Source organism: Panthera pardus, unplaced genomic scaffold (genome assembly GCF_024362965.1).
Source record: "Panthera pardus isolate Hobbes unplaced genomic scaffold, ASM2436296v1 HiC_scaffold_25, whole genome shotgun sequence".
Taxonomy (NCBI): Eukaryota; Metazoa; Chordata; class Mammalia; order Carnivora; family Felidae; genus Panthera; species Panthera pardus.
The window spans coordinates 25,259,368-25,287,259 of record NW_026526821.1 but is presented as its reverse complement, the minus strand read 5'-3'; the positions used below and the strand labels follow the sequence as shown (position 1 = coordinate 25,287,259).

The 27,892-nt window shown below is 46.1% G+C and overlaps 1 protein-coding gene across 3 annotated transcripts in view; it reads left to right on the top strand.

Moving 5' to 3' along the window:
• The window catches only part of ZNF341 (zinc finger protein 341), a 51,924-nt gene that overhangs the window by 10,610 nt on the left and 13,422 nt on the right, over window positions 1–27,892 (top strand). For 2 of the 3 annotated variants that reach the window (XM_053890339.1, XM_053890338.1), the window contains 9 exons: window positions 774–923; window positions 4,304–4,558; window positions 8,347–8,542; window positions 9,932–10,022; window positions 11,970–12,163; window positions 12,400–12,590; window positions 16,918–17,126; window positions 24,425–24,521; window positions 27,297–27,429. In XM_053890339.1, the coding sequence (XP_053746314.1) occupies window positions 774–923; window positions 4,304–4,558; window positions 8,347–8,542; window positions 9,932–10,022; window positions 11,970–12,163; window positions 12,400–12,590; window positions 16,918–17,126; window positions 24,425–24,521; window positions 27,297–27,429 (1,516 nt within the window). The remainder of the gene's footprint in view (window positions 1–773; window positions 924–4,303; window positions 4,559–8,346; window positions 8,543–9,931; window positions 10,023–11,969; window positions 12,164–12,399; window positions 12,591–16,917; window positions 17,127–24,424; window positions 24,522–27,296; window positions 27,430–27,892) is intronic. The other variant, XM_019458758.2, reaches the window with a different exon arrangement.

Genomic DNA, 27,892 nt, shown 5'->3' with positions numbered 1-27,892 from the left:
AGAGAGTGTGTGTGTGCACACATGGGAGGGAGTGGGGGAGAGATGGGGGGGGTAGAGAATCCCAAGCAGTTTCTGCACGGTCAGTGCAGAGCCCAGTGTGGGGCTCAGACTCACGAACGGTGAGATCATGACCTGAGCTGAAATCAAGAATCAGATGCTTAACTGACTGAGCCATTCAGGCACCCTTTGACCTTTTGAGATACTTTCACATACTTATTTAAGTGCCCACAGGAATTATATAGTACTTTTAATAGTATAATAGTACTATTGTTTTAGAATTTTTAGATTAAGAATATGTAATCTGCATGTTGTTATGTAATTTTATTTTTCATGCAGTACTTTTTATCTGCTGTGTAGTATTCTGTCTTATGACTGTATTGTATTTTTTACTCCATTTCCCCTTTGATGGACACCAAAGTTGTTTCCAGTTATTCGCTATCAGACATAAGGCTGCATAGAATACCCTTGTTCATAGACTCCCTGTGAAATGTGTGAGTGTTTCTCTAGGAGAGATACCAGGAAGTATTATTGCTGGGTCATGGAGTATTTATCTTACAGGGAGGTATGACTTATTCTCATTTCATAGATAAGGAAACGGAAGTTCAGAGAGGTGGAGTGACTTGCCCAGGGCCGCACAGCAGGGAGAAGCAGAGGTGGAAATGAAATGCAGGTCTATGGGATTCCAGAACCCAAGTCTTTTGCATCATGCACTGTTTCCTTCCAGAGCTTCAGACATGTCTCTTCTCTGTCTCTTTCTCATTCACACTACTCAGATCTCCACGTACATTACAGTACCCCCATCCCCGCTGATCCAGACGCTGGTGCAGGGGAACATCTTGGTGAGCGATGATGTGCTCATGTCTGCCATGTCAGCCTTCACGTCTCTGGACCAGCCCATGCCCCAGGGCCCCCCACCCGTGCAGGTAAGGACGGGGCCAGCTTCTCAGGGGGTCTTGATTCCAGGACTACATGTTAACTGCTATGGATTCAGAACCTTGTAGAAAGAAGAGGGGTTGGCCTTAGCTCTCTCTCATGCTGAAGAGAGACTGTCAGTAGCACCTTGGCCTGCCCCACTGTGGGTAGGGAAGCTGTCATTTCATTCGGGATCCAGAACATTACTTTGGGGTTTCATTGCCATTATCTGGCTACTTTGACTCCTTTTTTTTTTTTTTTTAAATAAGTAGGCTCCATGCCCGGTGTGGGGCTTGTACTCATGACCTCACAACCCCAAGATCAGGAGTCACATGATCTCCTGACTAAGACAGTCAGGCACCCCTCCTATTTTTATTCTTAACAAAAATATTTCATGTCCATTGGGAAACGATAGAAAATACACAATAGGAAAATAAAAACAAAGTTTAATTACTCATAATCTGGAAACTAGAGAGACATGGTAACTGACTATAATGTATAGTTCTCTTTTGTTTTTTGTTTTTTTGCCTGCTCTACTGACTGAGCCAGCCAGGTGTCCCTGATCACTCTATTCTTTTTGGAACCTTTCTGTAGGTTTGAAAGTTTTCAGAATAAAAGTTGGGAGACACCTGGCTGACTCAGTCAGTAAAACATATGACTCTTAATCTCAGGGTTGTGAATAGCCTATTGGGTGTAGAGATTACTTAAATCTTTTTTTTTCATTTAAAAAAAATGTTTATTTATTTATTTTGAGAGAGAGAGAGAGTGCGAGCCAGGGAAGGGCAGAGAGAGAGGGAGAGAGAGAATCCCAAGCAGGCTCCATGCTGTCAGCACAGAGGATGCGGGGCTCCGTCTCCTGAACATTGAGATCATGACCTGAGCTGAAATCAAGAGTCGGTCACTTAACTGAGCCACCTAGGCGCCCCCAAAATAAAATCTTTAAAAAAATGACAAACAAAGAATAATGGGGTGCCTGAGTGGCTCAGTTGGTTAAGCGTCCAACTCTTTGATTTCAGCTCAGGGCATAATCTCAGGGTAGTGAGATTGAGCCCCGAGTGGGGCTCTGTGCTCGCAGTAGCATCTGCTTAAGATTCTCTTTCTGCCCCTCCCCTGCATGCATATGGACGTGCTCCCTTTCTCTCTCTCTTTCTGTCTGTCTCTCTCTCTCTCAAAGAATAAAAGTTGGGAAGTCAATCAATTAATCAACCATCCATACTCTCTCCACCCAAAGAAAACACTACTAGATTTTTGGTGCCTGGTTTTCCTGATCTTTGAATGCAAATAGAGATAGAAACAGCTTTTTATATAAATGCATTTATAATATACATATCCATGTAAATGAACCATGTTATATGCACTGTTCCGAAACTTGCTTTTTTTATTTTGCCTTTTGCTTAAAGTCATTATCTATGCCTACAGTTCTTTTTTTTTTTTTTTTTTTAACATTTATTTATTTTTGAGAGACAGAGAGAGGCAGAGCATGAGCAGGGGAGGGGGAGAGAGAGACACACACAGAATCTGAAGGAGGCTCCAGGCTCTGAGCTGTTTGTTAGCACAGAGCCCGACGTGGGGCCTGAACTCACAAACCGCAAGACCAAGACCTGAGCCGAAGTCGGGCACTCAACTGATTGAGCCACCCAGGTGCCCCTATGCCTACAATTCTATATCAGTATTTCCCAAAATGCTCCTCAGAAGAGTGGCTCCTTGGGATTTTTCTAATATAAAAAGGATCTCTGGTCAAACCAGCTTAGGGTAGAGGCATTCTACTTCTTCCCTTGCCCTGTTTCTGTTGTTTTCCTGCAACAAAACACTTTTGTTTTTTGTCATCCCAGGTTTTTTCCAAACCATGTTTGACTGTGGAACCCAGGGAACTGTAATTAAGAGGAGCACCCTTTATGAAATGCTGATTACCATCATATATATATATATATATAGATGAGCGATAGATATATATATATATATTTAAGTAAACTCTTTGCCTAGCATGGGGCTTGAACTCATGACCCACAGATCAAGAACTGCATGCTCTAGGGGCACCTGGGTGGCTCAGTTGGTTGGGTATCCAACTTGGGCTCAGGTCATGATCTCATGGTTCGTGAATTCAAGCCCCACATCTGTCTTTGTGCTGACAGCTCGGAGCCTAGAGCCTGCTTTCAATTTCATGTCTCCCTCTCTCTCTGCCCCTCCCCACTCACACTTTGTCTCTCTCCCAAATAAATACACCTTAAAAAATATATTAAAAAAAAAAAAAAAGTATTGAATGCTCTATCAACTGAGCCAGCCAGGCATCCCTGACCACCATCATTTTAATACCTATACAAGATTCCATCATGTGTGTGGACCATTCTGTATTTAACCAGGCTTCTGCTAATGGCCATGTAGGTCACTGCCATTTTTTGCTGTTATAAAAACTACTGGAGAATCATCAATATACAGATATCTTTGCCCATCTGCTTGATTATTTTTGTGAAATAAGTTTCTAGAAGTCAGTGGCTGTGTTTCAGGGGTCTACAGCTACCTACACATTCAGTGCCTCTCTAGAAAGACTCCCGGGACTTGGGATGGTTGTACTCATGGTTTATTCCTGACAAAGGATACACAGCAGGATCAGCAAGAAGAAAAGACATCAGCTGGAATCTGGAGGAATCCAGGCCTAGGTTTCTACTGTTCTTCCTCTTGCGGACATAGGGAGAGATTACGCAAAACACTTCTTTCTTAGTAATCTCCACACCCAACGTGGGGTTCGAACTCACAAACCCGAGTTCAAGACTTGCATGCTCTTACCAACTGAGCCAGCCAGGTGCCCCACAAAACGCTTTTTCCTTCAGCAGTGAAGAGCAACAATGTGTGTGCATGCTTCTGCCCAAGAAGCACACCTGCAATTCAAGGGACAGGACTTTTATTGGGGATTGGTCGTGTGGGCGCCACCGTGACCAAAAGTCCACGCTCCTAGAAGGAAAGGAGGTGTTCACCATAGATCACACTGCCCGTACAGCAATCTAGGTGACCTGGTACAGAGTAGTCAGTGCCCTAGTGAGCAAAACAGCCTCACCGATATAGGCAGCCTTCTACGAGGCGGGTTCTCAGATGCCGTTCAAGAGCAGGTCGTACAAGCAAGTCCTCCTAAAACAGCAACACCGGGGCTGCTGTGTGGGCCCAGCCCTGTACAAGCTGGGCCATTTTTGTGGACTTTCATTGAGAAGAGGGGTAACGGCGCCTGGCTGACGCTTCCTCTGTATTCTTCCGTGAGTGTTTCCGTGCCTCCTGTCAGCCCTGTCCTCTGAGCTGCCTTGTGAGGGGGCTCCTCTTTCCACGTGGCTGGCTAAGACAGATGTCCTTCCTCACTGGTATCAAGAGGGTGTGGCACTTTAATTTTCTCTTCTGATTGCAGAGCAGCCTGAACATGCATTCCGCACCCAGCTACCTCTCCCAGCCTCCGCCACCTCCCCCACCCCCTCCACCACTGCCCCCACCCCCACCACCCCAGCCCCCACCACCCCCGCCCCAGAGCCTGGGCCCCCCCGGGCGTCCCAACCCTGGCGGAAATGGCGTGGTTGAGGTGTACAGTGCCACGACGGAGCCCCTGGCTGGGAGTGGCACAGTGGAGATCCAGGCATTGGGAATGCAGCCCTACCCACCCCTGGAGGTGAGCAGAGGCCGGGGCTTGGGGGGAGGGGAAGGAACTGGTCACGGTCATCATGGGTAGCTGGAACTTTTCCTGAGCACCAGCTCTGTGCCACACGCTGTGCCTGAGACAAAATCAGATCAGGGAGAGATCACATCATGGGAGAGAATCAAGCCATTTAATTTAATCAAGCCATCATGCCCGTAAACGTGAAATGCGAACCATGAGAAGGTGGCATGAAGCAGAGGGTTGTGGCAGAAATACAAACTGCCCTCAGGAAGTCCTCAGAACAGTCAGAACACCTGTGTTTTAGGGAGAGGATTCCAAGAAGTGATCGATGTGATCATTGGTCAATGATCAATTGACCACTGATCAATCTTACATTTTGAACAAGCTAGATGTATGGGTTAGTTATGGCCGAGGAAGAAATAGCCACAGAACCTCAGTGGTAGATGGCAAACCGTGTTTATTGTTCTCGCATCTATGTGGCTTGCTTTGGCAACTCTGCTGATCTTGGCTGGGCTCTCCCAGGTGTCTGGAGATGGCAGCTGTCAGCTGCTCTAGGATGGCTGGGGTGGGACAAGTTGGCCAACCCGGCTCTGCTCCAACGCATCTGTTAGCCTCCAGCGGGTTAGCCAGGCATGTTCTTGCTGCAGTGGTGGGGGTGCAGGAGCACAAGCAGAAATGTTCGAGGGCACCTCTTGAGGCTTAGGCTCGTACAGTGTCCCGTCTGTTGGTCAAAATAGGTCACAAAGCCAGCTTAGATTTAAACAGTAAGGAAACAGATGCCACATCTTGATGGGAAAAGCTGCAAAATCACACTGCAAAGGGCGTGGGTCCTGGGAGGGGTAAAGAACTGAGGCCATTATGCAATCAGTGTACCATATGTACACTGATTCCCTGCTGAAGAGCTCTGAGCTGTAAGTTCAGGGTGCTAAGAGTTCAGGACCTTCCCAGACACCAGTGCTGACTCATACTCAGTCTGGCCATACAGACATTCCGTGTCGGGGAGCATGTATATCTGAAGAGAACCAGAGCAATGGGAAAATTCTACCACCAGCCATGTGATGTGATGAGAGCCTGCAGGAGATTTGCCCTAGCCTGAGGGAATAGAGCAAGCTTCCTTTTGTTGACTTAAAAAAAATTTTTTTTTTGAGTCCGTGAGCTGCTGAGAGACTAAATAGTGGCCCGGTAGGTGAAGGGGCCAGCCCCGGAGGAGCCTTCCCATGGAGATGAGGGTACTCTTTGAGCACAGGGCCTGAGTCTTCTTTGTTTTGGCAGCCTTAGCACCTAGCGGAGTACCTGGCCTGTGGTAGACCTGTGGTAGGTATCTGAAAATCTGAAATAGGGCCCTCTGACTTCAGTCTCCTCTCCTCTGAAATGGGAACTCCCCTTGTAGAGCTGTTGAGGGTAATGAGAGCAGACCCAGTGGCAGTCACATAATTTCTCAGTAATGACTTGAAAGGTGAATTCATCCATGTGATACCTATTTACTGAGTGCTGTATTGGTCAGGAAAGTAGGAACCCTTCTAGGTATTTCTGGCAGAGGGATTTAATACAAAAAGGTGCTTACAAAGCTGACTTCAGAAGGGCTAGATGGAGCAAAAGGCAGAGTGGGCGAGCGGCACTGATTTTCAGGTTCACGGTTGTTGCTTGGTCCAGAGGGCCAGGAAGCTACTGCTGCGCCCAGAGGTGGGGAAGCTTTAGGATTCTGTTGCTGCCCTGCCATCCTTGAGGCTGGTGGCCAGGAAGGGAATGTAGAGTTCAGCCAGCCCCTCCAACACTCAGGACTGCAAACCTTGTCTCCCACCACGGCTGCCAGGGGAAAGCAGTTTCTACTTCCCCTCTGCCTTCCAAATCTCATGCAGGTGCTTCTCATGGGCAGAACCTAATCTATGCTTAGAACCTTGCTGGCAAGGGAGTCTGGGAATGCACGTATCAGGGGAGGGCATGGAAGGGTGTAAGAATGGTGCCAAGGGCCAACAGACAAGATCCAACAGAAGCACCTACTGGTACCATATCAGATGCCCAATACATACATCTACTGATGTCAACTCTTTTGGTTCCTGGACCCAATTCCAAAGCTGGGTGGGGTCCCCCTCCACCCGCCCCAGCCAATGCCAAGCAATTCTCAGACACCAGTGCAGTGTCTAACAACTCAACTCAATTCTGATGTCATAAGCCCAGAGATCACAGCAGATTCCACAGGTTAAGGGTTCAGTCCTGCAAGACTGCCCTCACCCTCACTTTGTCCCGTTGCAAGCAACCTGTGCTTCTGACAGACAGGCTACAGATTGGAGGTTCCAGCGACCTCCTCCTTAGGTTCTGTTAATTTGCTAGAGCAGCTCATGGGACTCAGGGGAACATTTACATTTGCCAGTTTGTTAAAGGATATAATAAAAGATAATGAATCAACATCTCAATGAAGAGACACATAGGGTGAGGTGTGGGGAAAGGGAAGTGGATCTTCTGTGCCCTCTCTGGTTGTGCCACTCCCTCCACACTTCCCTATGTTCATCAGCCTGGAAGATGTCCAAACCCAGTCCTTTGGGATTTTTATGAGGCTTCGTTACATAGTCACGGTTAAGTCATTGGCTATTGGCTGATTCAACCTCCAGCCCTTCCTCACTCCCCAGAGGTTGGGGTTTGGGACTGAATGTTCCAACCCATCAGTCATGTGGTTGGTCCTCTTGGCAACCAGCCCCCCACCCTTGGGTCAGGGCCAAAAGTCACTTTTGTTAAAAAAAAAAAAAAAAAAAAGTCACTTTCATTAATAATAAGACAAAAAAAAGAAGACACCTATTTCACTTTTATGGCTCTGAAGCATTTCCAGGAACTGTGGATGAAGACCAAATATATGTGACAAACATATTTTGGTCATCTGAATGAACAAGTATGTGTTTCTTATATATCATTATGTTATAATGCATACATGAATTCATGGATTCAGAAATATTTATTGAATGCCTATTTTGTGCCAAGGATTACTCCAGGCTTTGAGGACTAAATAAAAGTAGACCAAAAGTCCCTGCCTTCATGGAACTAGGCAGGTAATAGATAAGTAAGTAAAATACATAATTTACTAGCGGTAAATCTACAGAGAAAAATAAAGCAGAGAAGACTAGGGAGTGAAATTTTGGATAGGCCAGCCTGGAAAAACCAATGAATGAGGAGTACACTCACTGAATTAATGAATTCTTCACAGTGCCCCAGTGTCATGATGTAAGCTTAGTGTTAACTAGGTTTGAGTGGCTCAGAATGTATTTGGTATGTCAGTTCTCAGTTGAGAGCTGCTGGCTGGTATGGCATCAGGCAGGGTCAGTTAGGGAGGGGGTTGCTGATGAGGCCGCAGCCCCTCCTGACTTCCTGGTTCTCCTGTGCTGACAAACTGCTGCTAGTAACAGTAGTAATGGCAATAAGAGCAGCTAATGTTTATTGAGTCTTTACCATATGTCAGGCACCGTTCTAAGCTCTCTACATGTTAACTCATCTAACCTCACAACAACCCAGTGAGAGGAACACTCTGATTATCTCCATTTTACAGATGTCAACCTGAGACAGAGATGTTGAAAGACTTGGCCAAGGTCACTTAGATAATAAGTGGCAGAATCAGCATCATTTGAGCCCAGATGGCCTGGCTCCAACGCTGCTTCTAGCCTACTGGCTCCATGAAGTTCTAAGGGATTAGGATGGTGATGTAGGCGGGAAGTGGCTGAGATTAGCCAGGACTACAGTGAGCATCCCCCTGGCTGGTACAGCTCTTCTCCATCCTTCCCAGGCCTCTCTCCCTGATTGTGCTGTCCTTCTAGGTGCCAAACCAGTGTGTGGAGGCTTCAGTATACCCCACCCCTCCGGTTTACAGCCCCGGCAAACAGGGATTCAAACCGAAAGGACCAAACCCTGCCGCCCCCATGACCAGCGCCACTGGGGGCACGGTGGCCACCTTTGACTCCCCACCAACGCTGAAGACCCGAAGGGCCAAAGGTGCCAGTGGACTCCCAGAAGGTGGGCCTGCAGCCTGTGATGGGCATCTTTCCTCAGCATTATCCTGTCCATAAGGCTGCTTAGTTCTGGTCTTTCCTTTTATGATGGTTAGGATTGAGCTTGGTTGCATGTAATGGAAAATCCAAATTAGAGTGACTTTAAAATGATAAAGTTTTATTTATTTATTTTTTTGCCTGTGCAAAATGAGACCAGTCATGGAAATTGTGGAATTTCCATGGCAGGCAGTCTGGAAATTGTGTGCCTATATGGTCATCAGGCCCCCGCATTTCTGTCTTTCTGCTCTGCTGTCACTAGAGCAGAGCTTCTGTTATCAGGGTGCCTCATCGACTAATATGGCTGCTGGAGTTCCAGTCATCAATTTCATATTCCAGGCAGTAAGAAGGATGAAAGGGGCATCTCCCACCTTCCAGAATTTCTGCTTGATGCTTTTATTTACATCTCATTGGTCTCAACTTAGTCACATGACCCTGTCTAGCTGTAAAGGAAGCTGAAGTGTCACTTTTAGCCAGGAACACTGATGTTCCCATTATGCAGGGGATTTATGAGGAGCAAAGGGGGGCAGTGGATATCAGGCAGGCAAGCAACAATGTCTGTCGCCCCTTCAGAGATGCTAGCAAGGGACAGGAGCAGTGTCAGAAAGTGGTGGTGGAGAGGGAGGACACAGAAATCAAGAATTTTTCAGGGGCTTTCGAGTCAACTACCTCCAACCTTCCCTTTATAAATATCTGTGTACCAGAGTCAGCGTCAGGTACTGAGGATCCAGTATTGTGGTCCATGATTTCTCTGACCTCCGTTACAGTTAATGGAAGAGACAGACAGGGAAAACAGGATAACCGTTTATGGGTTGCTCCAGGCAGGAGATTGACGGGGTTCTGTGATTGAGAATACTGGGGAGAGACTAGAAAATGCTGCTACCTATCCATCTAGGGATGAGAAGGAAGCAGCTTTGTGGCCCTCTGAGGGATGAGCACACCAGGCAAGGGGGAATAGCTGGTGTAAAAGCCCTGAGGTGGGACCATGCCTGAGGTCTTTCAGGGTTAGAAGGAGCCCACCGCAGCTGGATGGAGAGAACGATGAGGTTAGCAGGAAGCAGAGGATGCATAGCCCTGTAGGCCCCAGCAGAGAGGTTGGCTTTTATCCTAGGGCAGAGGGGAGCCTTTTGGGGGTTGTTCTCTCTCTCTTCCAGCCAGAGCATGTCCTGGGCTTTCCTCCTCCAGGCACTGTGAGAGGCTCACCTGTGCTCCATCCCGTGCATTTGGGGATCTGGACCTCCCAGAGTCTGGGCTTTCTGGCCCCAGGCCCAAAGGGTAGAGTGTCAGGAGGCTGCTCTTGTTGCCCTCAGTTGTACCCCCCAGCCTCACCTTCCCCTTCCCCCACCTTGTTTTTCAGCTGCAGGGAAGCCAAAGGCTCAGAAACTCAAGTGCTCATACTGTGACAAGTCGTTCACCAAAAACTTCGACCTTCAGCAGCACATCCGCAGGTACCACCGGGTGTGGTGGGCCAGGTGGCTCTGGCGGGGGCGGTGGGAGGGCATCCACAGTAGAAGCAAGGCTCCCCGCCCAGGCCCCTTGGCCAGGGTGGTGACCAAGGCCCCATCCATCCTGTCGTGGTTCTCAGACCATTGGGCCAAGTCAGGATGGTTTTCCCTCTGCTGTTGGGAGCAGCAGGAGGGATCTGTGAAAGCTGTAGCGCCCGTCCGCTAGGGTGGTGACGGTCCGAGTGGGGCGAGGTGAGGGGAGAAATGTACTTGAACTGTAGGAGCTTCACAGGTGTGAGGGGTGCCTCAGTCCTCACCTCTGCAGAAAGGACCGACCTCAAGAGCTGCCATGATCTGCGAATAGGACTACGAGTTCTGCTCACTTGGGACAAACCGTGATCCCTCCTGTCCCAAGAACACACAGGGAGCCCCTCTGGGCCTGGGTTTTTCCATCTGTGAAGTGGAGGGGTGAACTTATTTGGTGTTTCTCACAGAACGAGTTGCGTTGGTACCTGAGATGATTTTAGGTGGTTTGTGGATATGGTGTTGAGAAGTTCTGAAGGATACAGGAAATTATTCAAGTATTCGCTTTTTGGTTTCTTTCAGTCCTTAGAGAGTCAAAGGAGAAAGCCTCAGTCTGGTGCTAGTCTGTCCTGAATGCCTCTCCTATACTTGCTCGTCTTTTATAGCAAAGAGAGAGAGAAGGAGAGAGCACATGGATGCGTGTGCACGTGCACAGGCTCAGATTCCAGTCATGGCGGGCAGCAGCTTCTCACTAGACTAGGGCGTCTCAGCCTTGGCACTGTTGACGTTTTACATCACATCATTCTTTTCTGTGAGGGGCTAACCTGTGCCTGGCAGAGCGTTTAGCTGCATCCCTGACCTCTAACATGAATTAGTTGCCAGCGACACCCCTCACACCTCACCTGTAACAACCTGAAATGTCTCCAGACATTGCTGAATGTCCTCTGAAGGGCAAAATCAAACTCGGTTGAGACCCACTCGTCCACACTAGTGTGTTCAATAGAACTTTCTGCAGTGATGGAAATGCCCAAATTGGCACTGTACCCAGTAGGGTAGCCACTAACCACGTATGGCTATTGAGCACTTGAAATGTGGCCAGTATGACTAAGAAATGGAATTTTTTCTTTTAAATTTAAATCATCCTGTGTGGCTTGCGTCAACCTTACTGGACAGTGCAGCTTTGGGTCTTAACAATACTGTTTTTTAAATTGTTGCATTTTTTTGGTTACTTTGCATTTATGACAAGTGGTTTTCCATATACAATAACAAGAGGAAGCTCAATTTTTAAATTATTTTGAGTTGTAAAAAAGTGGGTTGATTTGAAGGAAAATACTAAATAATGATACAAATGCTGTGCTGTGACTATGCTATTTCTCCTTCAAATAATAAATCCCTATTTAGGGGCGCCTGGGTGGCTCAGTTGGTTAAGCATCTGACTTCGGCTCAGGTCATGATCTCACAGTTGGTGAGTTCAAGCCCCGAATCGGGCTCTCTGCTGTCAGCACAGAGTCTGCTTCAGATCCTCTGTCCCAGTCTCTCACTGCCCCCGCCCCCGCCCCCGCCCCTGCTCACCTTCTCTTTCTTTCTCTCCCTCTCAAAAATAAATAAACATTTAAATAATAATAACCATAAATCCCTATTTGGATGGGCTTAACCAGTCAGGAAATGTTTTCTTTCACAGTATGAGATGGCCACAGAGAAGGTCAGCTCCAGGGCTGGTTGACTCAGTAACTCAGTAATGTCACCAAGAGCCCGGGATCTTTCTGTCTCTGGCCTGCCTGCCTCAGCAAGAGGGCTTGACTTCATGGTGTCAAGAATGATGGCCGACAGCATCTCTGTGTGGGCCTTGTTGGGGGCTGTGAGCTCCTATGTTGAGGTCACATCCCGATTCCTACGTAAGGTGCTGACAAGCTTTGTTTCCTACAGCCACACTGGTGAGAAGCCCTTCCAATGCATTGCATGTGGCCGTGCCTTTGCCCAGAAGTCTAATGTCAAGAAACACATGCAGACTCATAAGGTGTGGCCCCCAGGGCGTAGCGGTGGCACTGTCTCTCGCAACTCTGTAACTGTACAGGTCATGGCCCTCAACCCCAGCAGGCAGGAGGACGAGGAAAACACAGGTAGGTGGAAGTGGGGAATACCATCATTCCGATACCTATCCTCGGAAGCTTCATGGGTTTTATTCCTAGCTGTGTGACCTTGGGCAATCTCCTTGACCTCTCTGGGCTTCAGTCTACTTTATGTATAAAATGGCGCATGACATGAAAGGAGGGATGGCAAGTATGCGTGGCAGACTGTCTGTCCTGACTCTTCTTCTGCACTTCTCAGTGACTTCCTTCCCTGGTTTTCTCCACAGGTTTGGGCCAGACCCTGTCGGGTGCCCCACAGCCCCAGGCCTTGCCCACAGCAGGTGAGGATGAGGGGGACAAGCTGGAGGCCAAGCAGGTGGTCCTCATCGATAGCTCCTACCTGTGCCAGTTCTGCCCCAGCAAGTTCAGCACCTACTTCCAGCTCAAGTCCCACATGACCCAGCATAAGAATGAGCAGGTAGGTGAGTGGTGGGCAGTGGGAGGCCACAGCCACCCTAGTTGTGAGCACTGGCTGCTGCTGAGGTCTTGAACACTGCCCAGAGAGGGACGGGAGTGGGCCTCAGTTGCCGTGAGCTATACCATCTAACCACCGGGATAGACAGGCCAAACTTCCCCTCGCTGGGTGGGGCTAGTTCACTGGGCCATTATGGTGTGAGGCCAAGGAAGGAAGCCCATCTCTTATTAGGGGTCATATAATGGAGGAATTGGACATGAGAAAAATTCTTAATACCCCAAGAAACTTTAATGTCTAAAAACCTACCCATGGGGATATAGGACCACAGTCTTTTTTTTTTTTTTTTTTTTTTTAATTTTAATGTTTATTTATTTTTGAGAGAAAGACAGAGTGTGAGCAGGGGAAGGACAGAGAGAGGGAGACACAGAATCCGATGCAGGCTCCAGGCTCTGAGCTGTCAGCACAGAACCCGACACGAGGTAGAACCCACAAGCCACTAGATCGTGACCTGAGTCAAAGTTGGACGCTTAACTGACTGAGCCACCCAAATTCACCTTTTTTGAAATGTACACTTCAGTGGTTTTCAGTTTATTGATAAATTTGTGCATCCATCACCACTATCTAATTCCAGAATATTATCACCATCCCAAAAAGAAGCCCTATACCCATTAGCTGCCACTCCCCCCTTTCCCCAGTCCCTGGCAACCACTAAAACTATTCTTTGTCTCTACGGATTCGCCTATTCTGGACATTTAATATAAATGGAATCACATGATATTTGGCCTTTTGACATCATGTTTTTAAGGTTCACCCGTGTATTAGCATGTATTGGTACTTCATTTTTATGGTAGAATAATATTCTGTTATATGGCCATAGCACATTTTGTTTATCTTTTCATCAGTTAATGGACATTTGGGTTGTTTCTGCTTTTTGGCTATTGTGACTAACGCTTCCATGGACATTTGTGTACAAGTTTTGTCTAAACATACATTTTCAGTTCTCTTGGGTATCAACCTAGGTGTGGAATTGCTAGATTATATAGTAACTCTATTCCAGTCTTTATTTTTTAAAATAAGTTTTATTGTTATTTTTTTCTTCTTATAAAACTATCATGTATCCAATGTAGAATTAGAAAATTCAGAAAAATCTAAAGAATGTATAGGTTTAAAGAATGCATTTATTATATGCTGGGCACCCTGCTAAGTGCTTTACATTCAATATTTTATTTAATCTTCATAACAAGCTTAGAGATAGGCATTTTCAGTATACACAAATGAAGAAACTGAGGCCCAGAGGGGTGAAATGACCCATCCAGAGTCACACTGCCAGTAACTGACTGGGTCAGGGTTCAAAGCCAAACCCTATGTCAGTAACCACCTTGCAATGCACCATCCCAAGGATGCAGCACAAAATCCAGCATATTTTGTGGAGCTCCTGGGGTAGGATTGTTATTATAATTGGGATTGGTCTACACATATTATTTTGAATTGTGCTTTTTTTTTCTGATAGTGCTTTTTTTTTTAAGCTTTTTCTTTTGGATGAATTACAGATTCATAGGAAGTTGCAAAGGTGGTACCGAGATGTCCCTTATGCCCTTCAGTCAGTTTCCCTTGGTGGTTACATCTTACATAACGACAGCATGATACCAAAACTAGGAAACTGATATTGGCATGCAGTGTGTGTATGGTTCTGTGCCATTTTACCACCTGTGCAGGTTTGCAGGGTTGTGTAACCACCACTGCCATCACGGTACAGAACTATTCCATCACCACAAAGACCTTCCTTGTGCCACCGCTCATTAGTTACACCTACTCTCCTCTTCCCTAACATCTTTAACTTCTGGAAACCACTCATCGGTTCTCCATCTTCGTGAGTTTGTCATTTTGAGAACGTTGTACAAATGGAATCATCCATACAGGGCCTTTTGAGATTTTTTTTTTTAATTTTTTTTTTTTTTTTTAGCATTTGTTTATTTTTGAGAGAGAGAGAGAGAGAGCGTGCACAAGGAAGGGGCAGAGAGAGGGGGGTACAGAGACTCTGAAGCAGGCTCCAGGCTCTGAGCTGTCAGCATAAAGCTAGATGCAGAACTCACCTGAACCACGAGATCATGACCTGAGCCAAAGTCAGACGCTCAACTGACTGAGCCACCTAGGTGCCACGAGATTTTTTTTTTTAATAAGCATAAATTCTCTTGAGATTTGTGCTTTCTATTTTTTAACCTAATTTTATCTTCTGAGAATTTTCTCATGTTGCTAATTTTAAAAAACATAATTTTTAACAGTTGTACTTTTAAAAATCCCATTGTTTTAACATTTTGGATATTAACTGTATTTTGCTATTGTAAAAAAACTACAGTGAGCAACACTGTAATCAAATATTCATCCAAATCTCTGGCTTATACCTTAGGATTGATTCCCAGCAGGGGGGGTTGATGAAATTAAGTTAGGATACCCATGGGGCAAATCATAGGAAACTTTGACTCAGACTGCTAACACAATTAAGAGGTTTATCATTGCACATAACAAGAAAATACAAGATTGGGCAGCTCCAGGCCTGAAACAGTCAGTTGACTCAATCCAACATCAGGGACTCTGTGTCCTTCCCACTCTTGTCTCTGCCATCTCAGGGTATGACCTTGTTCTCTACTGATGGCTTATCTGTGGTTGTGGGATGGTAGTCACTCTTTCTAGGCAGCAGTCCAGATACAGTGTTATCCGCGAGCAAAAAGGGGCTCGCTTCTCTGTGCCTTTTTTAGGGGCAAGAAAATTTCCTAGAAGCCCTCTGTAGATCTCTCATTAGTTGGAGCCAGTGCATGCACTCAGTCACTTAGGAATTCATTATTACTTGCAAATAATAAGACAACTAGCTTACTAGTTAAGGTTTTACTTCCCTCATGTTATAAAAAGCTGTAAGTAGTCAATGTTGGGCTTATATAGCAGGTCAGATATGTCATCATAGACTCAGGCTTCCCCTAGTTTTCGGCCCTACCATTCTTAGCATGTGACTTCTCTCCTCAAGGTTGCGTAGTGGCTGCCGTATCTCCAGTCATCACATCTGTATTCCAGTCAGGACAATTGAGAAAAGCAGAGGGGATTTCTCCTAGGAAGCCTTTGCCTTTTTTGTTCTGGGAGTAATCCCTTCTCTAAAGACCACTGCCTGAATATCACTAGCAAGAAAGGATGCAGATGGCTGACACTAGATGAAAGGGAGCCAGGGAGATCAAGTGTTTTAACTGGGCATGTTGCCACCCTGAACAAATCAGGATTCACTTTGCTAGGAAGAAGGAACATGTGGGATTGTGTAGGCAATCAGGAATATATTTGTCAAAGTATAATTTTGGGGGCACCTGGGTGGCTCAGTCAGTCCAACTCTTGATTTTGGCTCAGGCCATGAGCTCACGGTTCATGGGTTCGAGCCCCACATCAAGCTCTGCGCTGGCAACAAGGAACCTGCTTGAGATTCTTTCTCTCCCTCTCTGCCCCTCCCCAGCTCACGCTTGTGTGCTCGGTCGCTCGCTCTCTCTCTCTCTCTCTCTCTCTCCCTCCCTCAAAAATAAATAAATAAATGTTAAAAAAAGGTATACTTTTCAAAATTTAAAAACATAATTTTCATGTGAATGACATAGTGAATATAAGCCAGAATTTTACAGAACTCGTTAATAAGGAAACTGGAAGGATGACAAAGCCAGTTCAAAAGAGGATATGAGACTTTGGTATTTATACCTGTGTATAATTATGTCAGTGAAAAAAGGGAATATTCAGAAAAGATTGCTAAGGTAGATGCAAATCTGGTTAATGTCCTAGACGGCAATAAAACCCATGACTTTTGGGGTTACCCTTTCTGCTTGACAAAAATCATTTACATCAAATCTGTTTTCTACAAGTAAAAATTTAACTCTAGAGTCTGGATCCTAATCAGTAGTAAATAGTCAAAACAAGACCCATCCCCCGGAGAGCGAGAGGGCCAGAGCAGCAGCTTCAGCGTTTCCTGGGCACATGTTAGGAATGCCACATATTCAGGCCACCCAGACCTGCTGAATCAGATGCTCTGGGGGTGGCACCCAGCAGTCTGTCACTGTGATGGACTCAAGTCGGAGAGCCACCACTCTAGTACAACAATGGAAGGACACGATGTCGTCCTTTTACTGTATTTCCAGGTTTGGGGTAATTTTTCTAAATCTAGCAAGGTCACACAGAGCCTGAGGGAAGGGTAATGGGGCCCTTATGACTGGCTACAGAGAGAGGACTCTATAATCAAAATAAAACAGGGCTCCGGCAGCAGGAGAGCAGGGGAACAGCCTGCCTCCCCTGCCCTGTATCTTCCCCCAAGGTGTACAAGTGTGTGGTCAAAAGCTGTGCGCAGACCTTCCCGAAGCTCGACACATTTCTGGAGCACATCAAGAGCCACCAGGAGGAGCTGAGCTACCGCTGCCACCTCTGTGGCAAGGACTTCCCCTCGCTGTACGACCTGGGCGTGCACCAGTACTCCCACAGCCTCCTGCCACAGCACAGCCCCAAGAAGGACAGCGCCATCTACAAGTACGTGCCCTCCCACTGCCCGTACCCCCTCTCCCTGCGGGGACCCTGAGGGCCAGTGGCCTCGGTGGTTCTGACTGCTAAGGACCCGTGGGAACAGATGCTGGCCCTCCTGTCATTCTTCAACTTGGCAGATGTTTATCCTAAAAAATAATCTTAAAAAGGAGAAACCAATATTTTTTCCTTCATGGGGGGTAAAGTGTGGATTTTTTTCCCCTCTAAACTAAAAATATCATGGAAGTATTAGTTTGTCTAATAATCTACAAAATTTAGGTTACAGTCAGAATGGTACCCAGATTCATCGAATGCAACGGAATGAGCACGCACATGTTGGAAAGCCAAAATCATAAAAACAAGATGCATTTGTTTTTATAATCTATAAAATGCAGGTTAAAGTTGCAGCTCTATGCTGATTCTTAGGGCGGAAAGGGAATGAACCAAGTGTAGATCTCGTTTGGGGTAATTCTTTCTGACAATCCTTTACAGCATTTTAGTCTTCTGTTGCAGTCATAGGGGTCTGGCCACGTGCGTTTCGTCCTTGGATCTTCAGATCATTCTCAATGGAGCTAGCAGTCCTGTGACCATCCTCACTGAGTTTCTCTTGGTGGTTTTCTGGTCCCTTTTTCAGACTCTCTTTAGTTATCTGCATACACCCAACATCACTTTCATGACTTTGGGAAATCCCACAATTTTGCCCTGCAGTCATTTTGCTGTGACTTCTGGTAGAAGCCCTGTGACTTCTGGTAGCAGCTGCCTCATAAAACCTGGCATGTAGTACATGGGAATAGATGTTAGTGATAAGCAAAGAGGGGTATTTGTCTGGGGACTTCTCCCAGTTCTCAGTGAATATTTTCATGTTGGAATGGTTTTGCTTCTCTGTACAAACTTGTACCTATAGGGATTTGGCTGATAACCTCTGTTAGTGAGGCATAACTCCTGGGAGATACTTCTCGGGTTCAGAGATAAGTAAATACAGCCCTTGAGTTTAGAATGCACAGGCTTCTTAGGGGGATGAGTGTGTAAATGTGCTTACCATATACTTTGATAAAATGCTAACATACATGTAGATATGAGATAGAGAAGTACCACAGTGGGATGTAGGGCAGGGAAGGTATCCCTGAAGCGGTGATATCTGAACCGAGTTTTGAAGGACGAATAGGAGTTTGCCAAGTAGACAGTAGGGTAGAGTGCATTCCTAGCAGGAGGAACAGCAAGTGTGGAAGTTTAGAATGATTGTTGTGTAGAGTTAAAGTGAGAGAGGATGTTTAGATGTAGCCTAGGGGATGTTTAGAAATTAGGGCCAGGATATGAAGGGCCTTGCAGAAATCACAAAAGCTTTGAGAAATTAGCGGGAGCACTGGGACTGAAATGGGTGTAGGGCAGCTTGCCCGGGGGCGATTGGGAAGTGGAGCCAGAGAGGCAGGAAACCAGACAAAGCTTTGGCCAGTTAAGGGGTAGAGATTTCTAGTTAGTGATGGGTAATTCCCTTTTGTACTCAAGGGGCATTTTATTTTGCTTTTGCCCTATCAGTTTGTTGATTATCTGTGAGTTCCTGTGGCGGTGTGGCTCTCTGGAGTGAGAAGCCAAATAAAAGGAAGGGAACATCTACTAGGGGCCAGGCTCTGTCTTAGGGACATTGATCCCTGCAATCCTGGGAGGTAAGTGGTCATATTAGTCAGCTCCAGCTGCCATAACACGATACCACAGACACATGGTCTTCTTATAAGGGCACTCTGTCAATGACGAGGACCCCACCCTCATGATCTCATCTAAACATAATCACCCCCAAAGGTCCTGTCTGTAAATACCATCACATTGAGGGTCAGGGCTTCAACATACAATTTTTGGATGGTCACAGTTCAGTTCATAGCAGTGGTGTTCTCCCCATTTTGAAGATGAGGACACAGAGTCTCAGGGAGAAATGACTTGCCCACCAGAGTAACAATGTCAGCACAGAGCTGAGATTCAAACTCTTGTCTGGAACCTTGGAAGCCTCACAGCTCTGGTCTTGGGATCTGTAGGCTAAGGGTTGAGCCCAGTACTAATGGCTCTGTGTCTACAGTCAATTTCTTCTCCTAGGTTCTCTTACAAGGGTTACAGTGCCACTAACCCTTTGTAGCCATTGAAACTCTTGGCCCAAAAGTTAAGGCCTGCCATGGCAGGCCACCATCTGGATGGCCCGAGAATGGTGTGGTGTCTTGAGTAATAATGATAAGGGCTCCGGAGACACCTGTCTGTGCTCAAATCCCAGCTTGACTACATGCCCAGTAGATGACCTTGGCAAGGTATTTGGCCACTCTGACCCTCTGTGTCCTCATCTGTGAGATGGGGATAACTATAGTGCCTACTGTGTGGGATTATTTATGAGGATTAGTTAAGACGACTATGAGGCTCTTAGACATGATACCTGGAACAGAGTAGGTGCTCAATAAATGTCATTGCTGCAATTATCATTATTTGTACAATTTAGATATAGGTTTGGTTGCATGCAATAGAGACTCCAAATAACTGGCATAAGTGAAGTGAGAATTTATTTCTGTTTCACAGTAATGTTTGGGCAAGTAGAGTGGCTTCATACTATTTTCAGGGTCCCAGGCCACATTGGTCTCTCTGCTCTGCTCCCTTTGGACCACATTGCCTTGGCCTGCCTATGGTGCCTTCCCAAACCCCAAGCCCCTCAAGTGAGTTTTATGTGTGCCACTATATATGTGCTATATATTGGCTTTTCCCTTTTAAAAGTAAGATTTATTGTTTGTTTTTATTTTTAAAAATTTTTTATTATTTTTTATAGCAAAGAGGGCGTTTTTTAAAGTTTATTTATTTTTGAGAGAGAGTGTGTGTGAGCAGGGGAGGGGCAGAGAGAGAAGGAGAGAGAGAATCCCAAGCAGACTCTGGGCTGTCAACACAGAGCCCGAAGTGGGGCTCAAACTCACAAGCCATGAGATCGTGACCTGAGCCGAAGTCGGACGCTTAACCAACCACCCTGGTGCACCTATTGATTTTTTTTTCTATTTACAAAAGTTATCCACGTTCAATGCAGAGAAAAAGATTTTTTTTAATTGCACAAAAAAAACTCAAAAAAACAAAACCCCCTGCCATGCAAAGATAATCCCTCTTAACTTCTTGATACATGTTATTTGATCTGTGCCAGTACTAAGCACGTTTAGAGGTAGAACTGTCACAGGCTGTATGTGAGTCAGGTCATCCCAAACACAGTTACTGACTTCGGTGAAAATTCACTGTGCCGTCTTCCTGTCCCACAACTTCTGACAAACTGAAACGTGATGTGATCACTGTACATACGCATGGTGTGTGTTATCACAACCATAATATGGATATCTTTGCTTCTCGGCACAAACAGACCTGCCTCATCTCTTTATTTTTTTTTATTTTTTATTTTTAAGAGGCTCCATGCTCAGCGCAAAGCCCAATGCAGGGCTTGAACCCATGACCCTGAGATCAAGGTCTGAACCAAGATTAAGAGTTGGACACTTGGGCCCCTGGGTGGCTTAGTCAGTTAAGCGTACTACTTTGGCTCAGGTCATGATCTCACGGTTGGTGAGTTCGAGCCCCACATCAGCCTCTGTGCTGACAGCTCAGAGCCTGCTTCAGATTCTGTGTCTCCCTCTCTCTCTGCCCCTCCCCTGCTTGCACTCTGTCTCTGTCTCTGTCTCTCTCTCCCTCAAAAATAAAATAAAACATAAAAAAAATTTTTTTTAATAAATAAATAAAAGAGGTGGACACTTAACCGACTGAGCCACTGAGGTGCCCCTGCCTCATCCTTTTAAATGGCTCCTTGGTATTCGGTTGTACATGCCAAATTTATGTAACTGGTCCTTTATTGCAGGATAGTTGGGTTTTTTTCCAGTTTGTCATTATTACAAACAACACTACAGAGAACAACTTTGGACATACATGTTTGGTCACTTGTAAATAAGTTCCTACAGACGCCAGTGTAGCTCAGTCAGTTAAGTGTATGACTCTTGATTTCTGCTCAGGTCATGATTTCCCAGTTCATGAGTTGGAACCCTGCATTGGGCTCTGCACACACAGTGTGGAGCCTGCTTGGGATTCTCTGTCTCCTCCTCTCTCTGCCCCTCCCCTGCTGGCTCTCTACCCCTCTCTCTCAAAATAAATAAACATTAAAAAAAATAATAAGTTTCTAAAAGTGCTTTTGCAGGTCAAAGATCAATGGAGGAGGGGCACCTAGCTGGCTCAGTCAGAAGAGCTCCTGACTCTTGATCTCAGAGTCGTGAGTTTGAGCCCCATGTTGACTGGAGAGATTACTTAAAAAAAAAAAAAATAGGGGCGCCTGGGTGGCTCAGTTGGTTAAGCATCTGACTTCACCTTGCGGTTCGTGGGTTTGAGTCCCGCATCAGGCTCTGTGCTGACAGCTCAGATTCTGTGTCTCCCTCTCTCTCTCTGCTCCTCCCCCACTCACGTGCTGTCTCTCTCTCTCTCTCTCAAAACTAAACATTAAAAAAATTTTTTAATTAAAAAAATAGTATTTAATAGTAAAATTTCTTTTAAAAAAGATCAATGAGGGCTTGCTTTAAAAAAGATTGATTACCGACTTCAAAAAATAATTATGTGCATACAGTGCAATATTTATGAACTAAAAATGGGCATAGGATGAAAAGGAATTCCCCATCTATCCTCATCCCCTTCCCCATACCACAGACAGTCATTTTCAGGAACTTACTTTGACATAATTTCAGACTTCCAGAAAAAACATATCCTTCACCCAGATTTCCCAACTGTTAACTCTACCACATTTGCTTTATTATATTTTAAGCTATTTGGAGATTATTTGCTGGCATGATGCTCTTCTACCCTTTGTCTTTAGTGTACATTTTCTAGAAATAAGGGCACCCTGTTACATAAGCGCTGTGTAGTTCTCAAAATCAGAAAGTTAAATCAATACAGTTCTGTTGCCCAATCTATAGACCTTATTCAAAAATCTCCTATTATTTCAATAACATCCCTTATAGACAAAGAAAAATATGTTTTTTCTGGCCTGGGATCCCATCTAGGATCACACGTTGCATTCAATTATTGTGCCTTTTTATCCTCCTTTAAGCTGGAACAGTTGCTCATTCTGTCTTTGTCTTTTATGACTGTGGTATTTTTAAAGAGTATAGGCTGGTTATTTTGTAGAATGTCCTCGGTTTGGGTTTGTCGGGTTGACCTCAGGTTAGATGCAGGAGTGGCATCACACAAAGTGCTGCTCAGTCCTCAGCGCATCGTATCAGCAGGCACATGACGCTGGTTTGCCCCCACTCTGGGGATGTTACCTTGGATGACTTAAGGTGGCATTTCTGGCAGGGAGTTTTTATTTTAATGCTTATTGCTAAGCACTATTGCTTATTGCATTTTGAGCTTATTGCTAAAATACCTCCCACACAAACCTGTGTCTCCTCATTGCTAAAGCCCATGAAGTTCCTCTCCCACCTCACCAGTTTGCAAGGTCTCTGTCCCCCCAGTAGCTCTGCTCCCAGCTGACTTGCTCTTTCTTTCTTGCCATCTGGAGGCATTTAGCCTGTGGTTTTCAGAGTGTGGTCTGAAGGGGTCCCCTGGGCCTGCCACAGGTGCAGCCTGCCTGTGGGTTTTCCGTGGTGGCCCTGGTGTACCGATGTCCAGGCCCGTGTTTCTGTTTTTGGCACAAATTGCTCACCTACCTGTGAGCATTCCTCACTGGAACCTCATCATAAATGGGCCCATTGCCGGCAAATGTTTTTATAGTCAGGAGACTGGAGGGGTCTTTTCTTCAGAGTGGCTTATGACCTTAAACTGCTGTTTTGAAGGCTTGTTAACCAGTGATATTAAGAGTAGAGACTGCGGAGGGACCTGGGTGGCTTAGTCGGTGGAGCGTCCAACTTTGACTCAGGTCATGATCGCACGGTTCATGAGTTTGGGCTCCACATTAGGCTCCTGCTATCAGTGTGGAGCCAACTTTAGATCCTCTATCCCTGTCTCTGCCCCTCCCCCACTTGCACTCTCTCTCTCTCAAAAATAAATAAACCTTTAAAAAATAAAGTGTGTTAAAAAAAGAGTAGAGACCACACTTACAATGCTGTTTTGATTTACGAGCTGTTTGGCACAGTTGTGTCCTTTGATTCTTGTGACAATCTTAAGAATAAACAAGAAGCAGGCCCATTTGGGATTCCTACCCCATTTTATGGATGAGGAAACTGAGGGTCAGAAATAAGAAGGTGCAAGGCCTGGACCCTTTTCTGTCTGACTCTTTCATATATAACAGATTGTCACTGGTGCTTCAAGCAGGTTATGAACGGGACAGATATGGTCCCTGCCTGTAGAGCCCAATTGCTGGTGAAAGAGACAGATACTAATCAAGTAAGCAAACAAGTAAGTAATAATTATAAATAGTAAGTGCTAAGAAGAAAACAAAACTGGGTGATGTAGTTGGGGGGTGCCCAGGGGTGGGCCATAGGGGACAGCTTGAGACAGGATGGTCAAGGAAGGCATCTCTAAGGAGGTGACATTTGAGGTGAGACCTGAAGGAGAAGAAGGTGCTGCCCAAGGGAATACTTGGGGAAGAGTGTTCCAGCTGTCAGGAACAGCAGGTGAAATGGCCCTGAGGTAGGAAAGAGTTTGGTGTGTTCAACAAATATTAAGGAGGCCAAGGTGGCTGGGGCAGAGTGAGGTGGGCAGTGGAGAAAGATGAAGTCTGACAGGTAGGAGTGGTCAAGCCACTAGAGCCTTGTAGGCCCTAAGCAAGGATGTGACATGGTCTTATTTATTGATTGACTGATTGATTGATTGTTGATTTTCATTTTTAAGGACTTGTAGGGTGCCTGGCTGGCTCAGTCAGTAGAGCATGCAACTCTTTCTTTTTTTTTTTCTTTAATTTTTTTTAACGCTTATTTATTATTATTGAGAGACAGAGAGACACAGAGTGTGAGCAGGGGAGGGGTAGAGAGAGGGGGAGAACAGAATCTGAAGCAGGCTCCAGGCTCCAAGCTGTCAGCACAGAGCCCGATACGGGGCGCAGACTCACAAACTGTGAGATCATGACCTGAGCCGAAGTCAGTCGCCTAACCGACTGAGCCACCCAGGCGCCCCAAGCATGCAACTCTTGATCTCAAGGTCATGAGTTGGGTGTGGAGCCTATTTAAAAAAAAAAAAGAAAAAAAAAAAAAAAAAAAAAGAATGAATTAAATGTAGAATTTTGCCTCCTAGTGTTGGCCCTGGGAGGAGGAGAATAGCTGGTTCCTGTGTCTGTGGGGCCAGCCCAGCCTCCACACACTGCTCTGTCACCTCTCATGCTCCTTTCCGTGTAGGTGTGTCAAATGTGTCAACAAATACTCTACTCCCGAGGCCCTGGAGCACCATCTGCAGACCGCCACTCACAACTTCCCCTGCCCGCACTGCCAAAAGGTGGGTACCACTGCCCTTCCCCAGCTGGGACAGCAGTTGGGGCTGAGAGGTGGTAGAGCAAACACCTCACTGTCTCCTTCTCCCCTCCCGCCTCAGTACATGCAGCAAAGCCTAGGCTTGTCTCCGCAGACTTGTCTCCATGGACTTGTCTCCATAGGCGCTTCACCTTTGAAGAGTAGGGGCCCTGCCTGGCCCATCTTAGCCATTAGACGGCACACATGGCCATCCTGGAGCTGCTGCTGGGCCAGGCCGGGCCAGGCTGCGCTAATGTGGGGTGAGGCCTCTTCTGGGCCCAGGCCCAGCATCAGGACAGCGGCCTCCAGCTTCCTGATGTATTATGCTTGTTACCATTGGTTCTTCTTTTCGGTGAATGTGAAAGCCATCACTGAAGCCTGTCCTTTAGTGTCATCAGCTAGCCAGGCAGTGTTCCGATTTCTGAGGGTCTCAGAAACATCGTAATTTTTAGAAAATGTTTATTTATTTATTTTTGAGAGAGTGCACGCACCTGCCTGTGCGCAGGGTTGGGGAGGGGCAGAGAGAGAGAGAGGGAGAGAGAGAATCTTTTTTTTTTTTAAGTTTATGTATTTATTTTGAGAGAGATAGGGTCCTAGTGGGGGAGGGGCGGAGACAGAGAGAATCTCAAGCAGGCTCCGAACTGTCAGTGCAGAGCCCGATGTGGGGCTCAAACTCATGAAATCATGAGATCATGACCTGAGCCAAAATCAAGAGTCAGACACTTAACTGACTGAGCCACCTAGGCACCCCGAAGCATCATAATTTTTATAAGGTTTATTTGTTTGAATCAGACTCACATACTCCAATTGGTTGATACAACCAAAATTTCTATTAACAGTTTCTCCCACAAGTGCTCCTTTTTTTTCCCCCCTTTTAATTTATTTGTTGAAGAAACTGGGCCATTGGTCTTGTGGAGTTTCCCAAAGTCTGGATTTTGCTGATTGCATCCCCCTAGTGTGTTTAACTGGTTTCTGTTGGGGTGCCTGGGTGGCTCAGTCAGTTGAGCATCCAACTGTTGACTTTGGCTCAGGTCATAATCTCACAGTTCGTGGCTTCGAGCCCCACATTGGGCTCTGCGCTGATGGTGGGGAGCTTGCTTGGGATTCTCTCTCTCCCTCTCTCTCTCTCTGCACTTTCTCTCTCTCTCAAAATAAATAAATAAATAAATAAATAAATAAAATTTTAACTGGTTTCTTTATTCTACTCATTTTCTTACAGCCTTACACAGCAGATTTCCCAGGACAGCCCTCGTTTCACTTCAGCCTCATTGTAGATGTTTCTGATTATGTATATAGCCTAATTCGGGGCTTTGGAATTTGTGTTCCAAATAAAAGTATCATGAATTGAAAAAGAACCATGTGCCACATGCTGTCCTGAGCATCTTATCTGAATTGAGTCATTTAACTCTAGGAGGCATACTATTACTATTCCCATTTTACAGATGGGGAAACCAAGTTACAGAAAGATCACCTAGCTAGGAAATGGTGGGGCTACTAAGTACTTGAGTCCGTAACCTTGACTACTTCTCTGTAACGAATGAAAAAAATGAATGAATATCCTTCCTATGGCTGGAGAGGAAGGAGATTTTGGCTTCCATGGTTTCTGGCTCTTCCTTACCTTTTCATTCATTTCTTCAGTTATTTACTCATCTTTTCATTTTTTCTTTTGCATGTAAGTCATTTCATACAGGCCCTGTGCTGGGAAATGAAAGTTCCTCTGCCCTCTTAGAGATCTCATAAAAGCCAAGGGTTATAATTCAGGGTTAGATGGGTTAGATGGTGACTTTAAAATTGTAGATGGAGGCGCCTGGGTGGTTCAGTCAGTTAAGCATCCGGCTCTTGATTTTGGCTCAGGTCATGATCTCACAGTTAGTGGATTCAAGCCCCATGTCAGGCTCTGTGCTGAGTGCAGAGCCTACTCGGGATTCTCTCTTTCTCCCTCTCCCCCTGCCCCTCCCCCACTCATGCACCCATGTGTGCGTGCATATGCTCTGTCTCTCTCTCTCACTCAAAATAAAGAAGCATTTTAAAAAATGTAGATGAACAGGGATGCTTGGCTGGCTCAGGCAGTAGAGCATGCAGCTCTTGATCTGGGGGTCATGAGTTTGAGCCCCACATTGGGGATAGAGTTTTCCTAAAAAACAATAAATAAACAGGGGCGCCTGGGTGGCTCAGTCGGTTAAGCATCCGACTTCAGCTCAGGTCATGATCTCACAGTCCGTGAGTTCAAGCCCCATGTCAGGCCCTGTGTTGACAGCTCTGAGGCTGGAGCCTGCTTTGGATTCTGTGTCTCCGTCTCTCTCTGCCCCTCTCCCGCTCATGCTCTGTCTCTCTCACTCTCAAAAATGAATAAATGTTAAAAAAAATTTTTTTTAAAGACAAATAAACAGATAAACAGATGGTAAACAAATAAATATAAATGAACATTCAAGGGCAGGATTTGTTTTGCCTGGCACGGCATTGAAAAGTCAAGAGGGCTTCACAGAAGCAGTGACACCTGAGTTGGGTCTTGAAGGATAAATAAAAATTTGTCAGGCTAAGAGAGAAAGGCCCTCTGGGTAGAAAAAATAGCCTGGCAGAAGCTCAGAACATGCATTGTGGGTGAGTAGTGGGAGTCATGAGGTTCTAAGCCTGACACTGGGCCCTGATCCTGGTTGGGGAGAATGGTTTCCACAACTGCTGGGAATGAGGGGCCCCTTGAGCTCAGGAGGTGGTGAGGGTTAGTGAGTCAGACCTAATGCCAACTCGTCTCTTCTGCCAGGTGTTTCCTTGTGAGCGCTACCTACGGCGTCATCTGCCCACCCACGGCAGTGGGGGCAGGTTCAAGTGCCAGGTGTGCAAGAAGTTCTTCCGGCGAGAGCACTACCTCAAACTGCATGCTCACATCCACTCAGGTGAGTGCCCTGCCCCCCATCAACTCCTGCCCAGTCCCCCTCCCTCTCTCTTCCCTTTCCCACCCCCCTCTAGCCTTTGCTCCTGTCTTTCTCCAGCCTTCTTCTCCCTCCCCGTCTTGTCCGTCCCCCACTCTCTCTTCATCCCCCTCCCCATCTCCTTTCTGGCCCCCTACCCACCTGCCCTCGCAAGTGAACAAAGGGTTCCCACCAACACTAAGGTAGAGATGAATCCCTGTAGGCTGGTGGGGAGGACTCTTGGCTCTGCCCCCAACAGCTCACTCAGACCATTCTGAGCCCCTAGGGGTGGGGGTCCTGTTCTCACTACAGAATTCCCACCCAACCCCCTCTCCTTGGCTCCCCAGTTGAGACACATTGACATTTTCTTTTCTTTTCTTTTAAGTTTTTTTATTAAGTTTATATATTTATTATTTTTGAGAGAGAGCACAAGGGAGAGACAGAGAGA